The following is a 10,322-nucleotide window of genomic DNA, read 5'->3' as shown; positions in this document are numbered from 1 at the left end:
TAGCTGATGCCTTTAAGTACAACTCTAGGTGATCTGACACCTGTAGACTGAGGGCAATTGAACTCCCATGTACATAATGCCCCGCATATACACACAAAATATTATATAAATAAATCTTTAAAAGATAAGCATGGTGGTACAAGCCACTTGAGAGGTTGAGGGAAAAGAATTGCTGCAAGTTTAAGGTCAGCCCTGGGAACTCTGTGAGACGTTGTCTCACACAAAACAGAATACAATGATTGCCAGAGTTTAAGTGCTGTTGCTATAGAAGAGTTCTGAAGAAGCAATACACAACATTTTTGTTATCAATGCTTTATTGTTCAAAACAAAATTGAAATTCTCTGGCACATAAAACAATTATTTCTACAAAAGGAAAGCCTACAAATCTTGATAATTTATACAAATAACAGTTTTTCAAAAAATAAAATTTTAATTTAGTAAACTTGTCTTGTGCTCTACATTTTTCGCACTGTCTGCAATGATCCACCATAAATCCCTGAGCAGAGACATTTTGATCATGTTCTAACAACCCAGCCCTCCCCTCCCCGAGTTGGTCAGTTACTAAGTCCAGCCCTGTAGTGAAAAGTGTCAGGGATGTGTAGGTATTAAAGATCCATGCATTTTATGATGCAGGCCCCAATTATTAACACCACTTGGAAGCTGAGTCATATGAAGTGTGGCTACTGTGAACTCAGTGAACCTAAAGGAACTAAGTGTTGGAAAACAGAAACAGTAACAATAAAGACATAAAATGTCAAGACTAGAATGCCACAACAACTATTGAAATAAATAAAAAAGTGTTAGACACTGAATTTATCTTTATAGCCTTATATTAAATTCTTTTTTTCCTTTTGTCCTAATTGCCAGCGCATTAGAAAATGAAATGTATACTTCAAACCACCATTTTGGTTGACCATGGGTTTGTTGTTGTTAATGTTAAATATTATTCTGACAACACAGTGATTTAGTTATAATTTAACTTCTGGTCCTTGAGTAAAATGTTTACAAAATAATATACACATTGTAGGAGGGCCTTCTCATTAATCTTATCAAAAACTCTCACTACATTTGTCCTTCTCACAAAGAGACTAATGGCCATAGGACCACTACTTCAAATTCTTTATCTACCATATTCAGATACTACCATATTCAGTACTTTCTGCATGTCCAGCTTCCCTTCAATAGAATCACTAATCATAATGTATATATACATAAAGTAGGGAAGGAGAAAAGCTAATTTTCAGTTGCAAATAACTGGTTTAACAAATCTTTTTTTTGTTGTTGTTTGTTATTTTGCTGTGGTTGGATAATAAATAAATAAATATGTAGGGAATATAATAGTTAATTTCTCTACAAAGAAGTTGCTAATGGACTGGTGGTGTTCCAGGAATTTAATTTTAGTAGCAAATTTTAGGTACAAGTCAAAAATGTTAATAGATTCTTTTTTTTGTTTCTTTTTATAGTTTTTAACTTATCACTGAAATACCTAGTAGTAGGTAAGGAAATAAAATATTCAGTTTTCTACTGGAAAATATCTTTCAACCGAGAAAAGCTTTTGGCAGAAGACATAGATATATGCAGGCTGATTCTTACCTCTATGATATCTTAAAATAATTTATTTTTGACATCTTTCAGGAAGAGTAAAATAAAGTAATCTTCAAGGATTCATCTCCATTGCTGTTTAGGCATCTGTTATGAATTCATGGGTATTTCACACCAGCTCTTTCCAAAACACAAAACCATCGACAACAATCCTTATGCACTCATCCTTCATTGACTTATTATAACAACCGTTGTCTAGGAAGCACCAAGGACTTTGCCTTATATAGTCACTATTAGGTACTGGGAATGGAGCATTCACAACGTCCCTTAGTGAGCATGTGTGTTAACCAGGAATAGACATTGTCAAAGGTAATTTCAAAAGAATTAATACAATGAGATCTACTGAAAAGTATTGGAGAAAATGCTGACAATGTTAAAATGAAAATGCCTTGTGACACACACCCAAGGCCTCCCTAGGCCCTCTCATACCACCTGTACAAGTGGTTAGCTCTTCTCTCCATGCTCTTTTCGAGACATGACAAGCACAGGATGTTCAACACCGGGAAGCCTAGGACATTCAAACCATAAAATGTTCATGTGTATGAGTCAAGAAACAACCGCAGATTCCAACAGATTCTGACACAACGTTAAAACTAAAGTTTTATAAGCTTCAATAAGCAGGCTGTCCCAGGGAGGAAAGACAGCAACAGCGTAAGGTCACTGGGAGTCACACTACGCTTTAATCACCCCCTCTTCACACTTAACCTTATGAGTTCACTGTGGCTGGATGAGCTCTCTGACTTCCTCTCACAGTGTTTAAGGAACAATATAATTTCAAAATTCTCTTTCAAAAGTGAATAACATCTGCAACTGAGATTTCCCCCCCGCCTCCCTTCTAAGAACGCCAAAAATCCTGTTAAGTGCTCTGGTTTACAGTCTACGGGTAACAATTACACCCTCCGGGAGGTTTTCAGTGTTCCCCTTTTTTGGTGTGAAGGGCTGTGCCCATAGCAAAGTGGATTCTCCCAGCAGTGGCAGTAACCATGACGACCTCTGTCCTGGACTTGAAGTCCATGGTGAACCTTTATCACAGCACTGCTGGGAAGTTCTGTCTGTTCAGGAAGCCAGTTTTGACAAGCATAGGAGGAGATGAGTCCTCAAGGGTCAGGTCTTGGAGGTCTTCAAGCCTTGCTTCTCCATGATGTTCCACAGCTTGCGGAGATTGGACTGAGTGATGACATCATCTGGCTTGAGCTGCAGAGCCCTCAAGTAGTTGGCCTCAGCCTTCTGGAGCCGGCCATTGAGATGGAGTATGGCTCCTAGGTTCATGAGAGCAGCGGGATACTGTAACAAGAGAGAGGAGGTGAGTGATATAGAGGCCATATCAAGATCTCCTTCAGGGAAGACAAAAGTCCTCATCCTCTCCTGCACATGATTCCCATGTCTAGAGGCATTTGATGTAAGCAATTTACCAACGTATACAAATAGAGACAGGAAGAATACACATCTTCAAGCTGCTATGTACTTTAAGGATGTCACAGGCAGTTAGGAAATGTATCTTTTTTCCTTCCTCTTTAATGGCAAACCATAGGTAACATTAAAGAGACTGAATAACCTAGTCAGACTGAATTTTGGAACAATAACAAAAAGACTTTCAACTGTATCAGTTCATGGTGGTACATCCTTCTAACCCTATCAGGTTAGGACATCCTTGGCTATATTGTGAGGGTTATAAGGCAGCATTGACTACATAGGCCCTGTTTAAAAAGAAACAAATTTAAATAAATACAATTTCAGATAGAATTGATCTTCTAAAAAAACTTTCAAATACAGCTTAGTGACAGAGTGCTTACCTGTCTTGCTTAAAACTCTGGGTTCAAGTCCCAGTACCACATAACAGAAGCAAAGCAAACCAATTAAAAATATACTTCAAAGATAAGACATGGAAATTGAGGGAAAAATGAAAATTAATGTCCATGCTGTCTTGCCTCTTCTTGGCTCTGTTCTAGGCTTTCTGTATATAAACGTTAAGTTATGAGATCTATTGCTATTTTTATAGAGGAAGCCCTGAAAAAAAATTTGAATTTAACATCTTTCCCAAACCTAAACTAAAATATTTCCAAAGACAAGGCCCTTACATTTAAAAATTTTAAATTGTTAGATTTTTCTAATGGTGAATATTTATATAAATATATCAAAGTAAAGAATACCAAAAAAGGAACCAATTTAAAATATGGTATATGAAAATGTAACTTAAAAAAAGCCATTTATATAACTTGTTGAAAAATACTTAAGGAAGAAGAAAAACAAACAAATAAACAAAAAACTTAAGTAATGCTTAAACCATGGCAAGTGAAATATAAAACTATCATGTAAAAAGATTGGTAAGAAAGTGAAAAAAAGATTGTGGTAGCCATAGCTTATTGCAAGGATTTTTTTGTCTCCAAATTCTGAGATATCTGTTAATGAAAGTATATCGTGATGGGAAAAATATTTTGCTTGCTATCTACAAATATAAAGGCTGCTGCCCTGTTCATGTCCTGTCCCGAGGAAGTTCTTGCTAACAGAAAGCAAACTTTTTGGCAGCTACATAAATATATATTTCAAATATCAGACAAACAATGTTTATATGCTAAGACTGTGCTTTCATTTTGAAGATAGTATCAACCATTAATTGTCCTTCACTCTGTGCAAAAGCCAAAGATAATTTCCAATCATTTTATGATTTAGTATTTTTACAATGCATGCATTTTTTAGCTGAATTCATTTGACCCTACTGTTTACTGGAAAAACAATTATTTCTGAACCAAATCAATGCTGGGGAGAGGGTAATAGCTCACGGCAAACGAAAGGAAAAAACACGACCAGATTTCACTTTGAGGAGATCTGGGTTTGAGTTCTGGCTTAACCATTATGACCTTTGTGAAGTGGCCTAACATCCCTGTGCCCCAGTTTTTTTTTTAATGTTTATAGAAATGAATGTTTACATGAAAATAGTAAACAGATCCATATGTCAGAATACAATCACAAGGTAGATACTCTGCAAATGTCATGGTTACTTTCCTTAGTCTATCATATGCTTCTTGGTAATTTTCATAATTTTGACTTTACTGGCTAGAAAATGTCTCTGTATACACATCAAGTTCTCCTGAGTTCTAAACTGCTAGCCATTATTTTCAAGCTTTTCTACATTATTTCTTTCCAAAAATAATACCACAAATATAAGCTATGCCTGATTTTCACCAACTTTTTGGCTAGAATGACTTCATACTTATAAAAAAAAAAAAAGATGGTCAGTTTCTAATTTTAAAACCAATTCAAATACACCCAGCTCTAAATTACATGACAGTGTAAAAGCTCTACACTGGGACCCAAAATAACACCACTTACTTCATCTTCTAAAGGAACTCTGCTCTCACACCACTGTTATCATCTCAAGCTTCTCAATGTCTGAACACATTTCTGAATTATGTCTCCTCACAGTGCTTGACATGACTATCCATAAACAGCTACTAAACTTTAGTATGTATGTATCCCCAGGCCCAAGTACAAGAGATGCTAAAATAGGGTGAGAGAATCACTGTTGGAGACCACTCCTTGTTAACCAGAAGTAGAAGAAGCCCAGAAACTGGGCTGAAAGAAACCAGATGGCTCTGTGGGACAGTCTTTATCTCCTCAATTACAGTGTTACCAATGTGTCTCTACCTGTAATGTGTATGCCTCAAATTGCAATACAGGGAGAATATTCAAAACACTCGAGGATTATGCACTCAGATAGCCTAGTTCACATGCCAGCTCTACCACAAAGAAATGCACATCTGGGCAAGCTGGGTGTGGTCTTGGGACCTCAATTCTTGTCCAAGTGTGATGACAGAAGTATTTGCTCCATCCGGTTACTAAAGAGATAATATAAGAATGAAATCATAATGCTTCTTTTTCCTTCTTTCCCCACTTTATCTTATCCCTTCAAAACTGCAAACCAAAAATCTCCTTCTGATTGTCCCTGAACATGCGCCAGGGATTTCTGACTGCTTGTGCCTACATTAACTTCCTAGTCTTTTTGAGGTTTTTCCTCTAAGAGATGGAAATGAAAACCACTGGGGCTGTACACCATCCGAGTTACACACATATCCTGTATCATTGTTTCTAAACTACAGCCCAGGGGTTCCTCTGTCCTTTGGAGTTATCTTCCTACCATTAGTTGATGAATAAATATTAATATTTAGTATTCTTCTAAGAAAACACAATAATGAAGCTAAATCTGCTTGATGAATGATTTCTAAATGCTAATTTCAATGGTGCTTTTGTAACAAATTTAATTTGGTATCTCACATCATAGCATGTTACTTATTAAATAAAAATAATCATAAATCTATATTATCAAATTAATGTGGGATGGCACATCAAGGAAAGTCATTTATATTTGTTAATTGCTTTCCCTAAAGAGCAAAAATATCTATAAACTAGTTATGTGCATATTTTAAGAACATCCATAGTTTAAGAGGTTACATATTTAATTATAATCATAACATTTTGTATTATAAATATCTATTTTAATTGGGAAATTACTTTAGACATACAAAAACTTGTATAATATACTGCATAAGACATCCCATAACTTATCTGAGTAAATGGTAAATTTGACAGAAGTAATGGACATTGGCACCCAATGTAACTGCTTTGAAAGTGTCAACAGTGATTTGGACATAAATAATTTTAAGTCTTTGCTAAAAGCATAAAAATAACATATAACATAGATAACATATAAATATCATTGCTTTACATCCAAAGACAAGTGGCTTATGTTCCAAGCCTGCCATGTGTCTCCCTCCAGAGTGGTGGCTATTGTGGCTTAATGCATACCCACTGCCCTGAGGAACTTCTGGTCTTCCAGACATACAATTGAGTTCAGAAAGTAGTCTTGTTAGCACTTCAGGGCTGGATAGAAAATCAGAATTGCTGGCCCTACCTATGGATTCAGAATGTAAATTTTAACTATATCCCCGGGTTCTTTTATTCCCATTAACATGCTAGGAGCACTGTCATGAAGGTCACTTCTGAATCAAAGATGCTATCATTTTACAGCACTTAACAAAGAAATTGCTTAGAAGAGGTATATCTTTTAGAGCAAAGTATGTCAGATCATGTATCTATCCCCTTGTAAAGTAGAATTCTTCTTTTAGTCGTATAATTACTTAAGACAGTAAACGTTCAAGTGAAATTTTATTAACAGAGCTGTAAATGATTAAATGCTAGGAGACAGAAAGAGATGGTGTAGGAGCAGCATGTGATGGGTGATGTGAGGCCTGCAAGCCTCCCTGGTTATGGAAGTGAATGAAAGAATTTCGGGTGGCAGTCCATCTTATTATATACTGGTGGCTTTGCTCTCTGCCAGCTGCAACTCATGGGCTGGGGATGACACACAACCACAAGTGCCAATGTCTACCCTCATACACATGGTCTTTATTGAACACAGCCGATGAAATTTTCAGCGTGTTAACCATGGCAGGCAGCAGCTTACAACCCTCTAACACAGGGCTCCTGGCTTAATACAACAAATGAGGCCAACTCCTCCTTCACAGGCTAGAACAGAGAACCAGACCTCGCTTGTTTCCTTGAAGCGGACAGATGCTTTACATCAAATGGGATGACTGGCAGCCATGTGGAGGCAGCATATGACGTCTTTTCTCAAGTCTCTAGAGAGTTGTGCCTTGTTATTTTACTGTGGTCTTTGGCTTGATTCTCTAATGTTAGAGGGGGAAATTAAAATGATGGACATCGACTAGGGTAGACTAGAGCAAAGACACAAAGATTATGGAGGTCTGATTACAGCCTGAGTTCCTTGACACCCTCAAAAACTCAAAGGGTAATCTGGGAGCATAAAGAAATTTTTTCTATCACTAGCACATCTCATAATGTTGGAAAGAACTCTGAAGGACAAGTACTGGTGATATAAGAAGGTACAGAGTTGGGAATTCTGGATTCTTTTGGGAACAGGATGAAGATGCACAGGATTGGAGGGTCCAGAGGAAGGAAAAGGCTAGTCAGTACATAACCCATTAGTCCCTGAGGAGACTCATTTCTCACAGACAAACTGTGGGAGGGTGGAAACAGAGTGCACTACTCGACATTTCTACCTATTAAATGCTTTTCTTTCCAATCTGTTTTATTGATTCATTTCCAAAGGATCTGCTCATGTTGCTGAAACTATTTATAGTACTGTATATTTGCTGTGTGTGAACTAGATACCATTTGAAAGAGAAAGCCTGACATCAGCGTGACCTACTCCTCCTCCTAACACATATACTATGCACTGGAGGTATGTTTCCAAGACACCCACCTTCATATTTACAAATAAACAGATTTACATACTAAAAGTGATTAATGGATTCTTGTTCCTTTTTAAAGTAGTTACTAAATAACTCAACGGTGACGTTCAAATGTGTTCAGTTGAAATTGCTTACTTGACCGAATTAACAAGAGAAATGACTACCACGATGCTTAAAAATTATTGGCATAAATATTAAGAAACACATGGAAAGAGAATTCCTGCATGAGTTTTTTATGTATATCTAGCAGACAGTTAATAAATAATTATTGATGATTTTTAATATAGGTCTTGCTGAAAAGCATGATGTGGACTGAAATAATATCAGATACATTAGATTCCTCAGTCCAGGAGATATTGTTCTTCCTGTTTTGCCCAACTGGTGTGCAAATGGTCTAACATAAAATCAGACTCCTGGGTACACCACCCTTGAATCACTGCCTCCTAAGCCTACTATATACACAAGCATATCACATTCAATTGTTAAAATTTGGTAAATGGACCTTAAAATCTCTCTTAAATCATTTTCCTGGGAAGTTGGAGGGTATAAGCCAATAGTAGAGTTTGTCTAGCCTATGTAAGGCCTTGGATTTGATGCTAGCAACTACTAGCAACTACAAAAAACAAAAACAGAAACAAAAAACAAAACACAAGGGGAACAATTCTATTTACATCTTTTTCCTTTCTTCCATCATGTTAAGCCTTAATCATTTTTTCCCTTATTTCTAGATTACATAATTATTTTGACAGAAAAATAAAAAGCCAACTCAACAGATGAGTGGCAAAATCAAAGATGAGTCAAGCCATATGCATGTATATATATATATATATATATATATATATATATATATATATATATATATATAAATTTCAAAGGGCATAACAAATATCATGGACCCACCTAACAAATAGAACCTTATCAATATACCAAAGGCCCTGTCTGTCACAGGTCTTTGTGCTGACCTCCATTCTCTGTGTTGGGACTTGTGTCTGGCTTGAACTTGCACAAGTCTTGTGTGTGTTATCACCACTGCTGTGAGTCCATGTGTTCAGCTGCACTAATATATCTGGAAAACAGTATTTCATTGTAGACACCCACCTCTGGCTTCCATAGTCTGTGAGTCTCCTATTCTGCAATGAACCCTGTGCCTTGGAATAGGGAGGTGGGACATAGATGTGTCATCAATGGATAAGGATTCCACAGTCTCTCATGTTTTGCACCTTGACCCACTATGGGCATCTGTGATAACCACCATATATTCCAAATAGTTTTTTTGATGAAGACTTGAAAGATGTGCTATTTTGTGGGAACCAAGGTTCTCTCTCATTTTTTATTTATTCCTATTTTTTTTGAGACAATATTATTCAGGCTCCAGACTGTCCTGGAACCCCTCAAATAGCCATGGCTGGCCTTGAAATTGCCTTTCTTTTGCTTCTGCCTTCCAAGAGCTGACATTACGGCTGTATAGCATCATATCCTGTTATCGGGGTTTCTCAACTGAAAAATATGGCTGGGGTGGTGGCTGAAGCCTGTGTATACAGCATTTGGCAAGCTGAGGAAAATACATTTTAAGTTAGCCAGGGCTACAGATTGAGATCCTATCTCAAAAACAAAATTTTTCAAAGGTGAGAAAATGAAAAAGAAAAAAATCTGTCATAAACAAAATGGGACTCCTTGAAACAGAATCACCGTGTGTGTGTGTGTGTGTGTGTGTGTGTGTGTGTGTGTGTGTGTGTGTGTGTGTTGGGGGAGTGAGTGATGGTAGAGATGTTGGGAGTCGTATGATGGACTTTGGACAGAGGGACAGCCCCTCAAATATGTCACAGTAATCATGTAAAATCCCAGGTCACTGTAGTGGGAGAACAATGGCACTTGACTATCCAGCCAGAACACAGAATAATCTTTACTTATGATCTTCATCCAGTTGTCTTGCTCTATGGCTTCCCTTTCATAGCCATCAAGAAAATAACAACCAGAAATAATTATGTTTAGGATGATCAGAAACCTTCCTATTTCCCCCTCTTAGCAGTGCTTACATTTCTGCTGGCATCTTGTCCCATTTTTAAACTCCACCATCCTTACATGCTTCTCTGTCCTTCAGTTCTCCTCTACTCCAGTATGTCTCTCACTTAAATATTCATATTTCTAATTTTAAAAAGGGGATATTTCGGAAGTTTCAGTAAGAAAGTATTCAGAACCTTTAGCCCTGGTTCTAAGCAGTCTTTTAAAATCCAGCATTCAAAATGAATCCTCTATGTGCTTTCTTTCTGGGCTACATGGACTTCTGTTTCTGTTATATGCTCTTTACAGCATCCGTTCCCCTCACAGAGGACTCCTCTGACAATGGCCTTCTTCCTTTCTCTCAGACAAACTGCTCATTAAAACAAACAAAACCAAGCTGGAGAGGACAGCAGTCTCTATTCACTGCTTACTTTCAATGTTCCCATAGTA

The 10,322-nt window shown here is 37.1% G+C and overlaps 1 protein-coding gene across 2 annotated transcripts in view; it reads right to left on the bottom strand.

The window, feature by feature from the left end:
• Positions 1-332: 332 nt before the first annotated feature.
• Tmtc2 (transmembrane O-mannosyltransferase targeting cadherins 2) overlaps positions 333-10,322 on the bottom strand; it is a 419,027-nt gene continuing 409,037 nt past the window's right edge. Inside the window, exon 12 of one of the 2 annotated variants that reach the window (XM_028883517.2) lies at positions 333-2,886. In XM_028883517.2, the coding sequence (XP_028739350.1) occupies positions 2,707-2,886 (180 nt within the window). In that variant the 3' untranslated portion in view covers positions 333-2,706. The remainder of the gene's footprint in view (positions 2,887-10,322) is intronic. The other variant, XM_037196785.1, reaches the window with a different exon arrangement.

This window comes from Peromyscus leucopus, chromosome 18 (genome assembly GCF_004664715.2).
Source record: "Peromyscus leucopus breed LL Stock chromosome 18, UCI_PerLeu_2.1, whole genome shotgun sequence".
In the NCBI taxonomy this organism is placed as follows: domain Eukaryota; kingdom Metazoa; phylum Chordata; class Mammalia; order Rodentia; family Cricetidae; genus Peromyscus; species Peromyscus leucopus.
The sequence above is the reverse complement of the archived record's forward strand: the minus strand, read 5'-3'. Positions and strand labels throughout refer to the sequence as shown.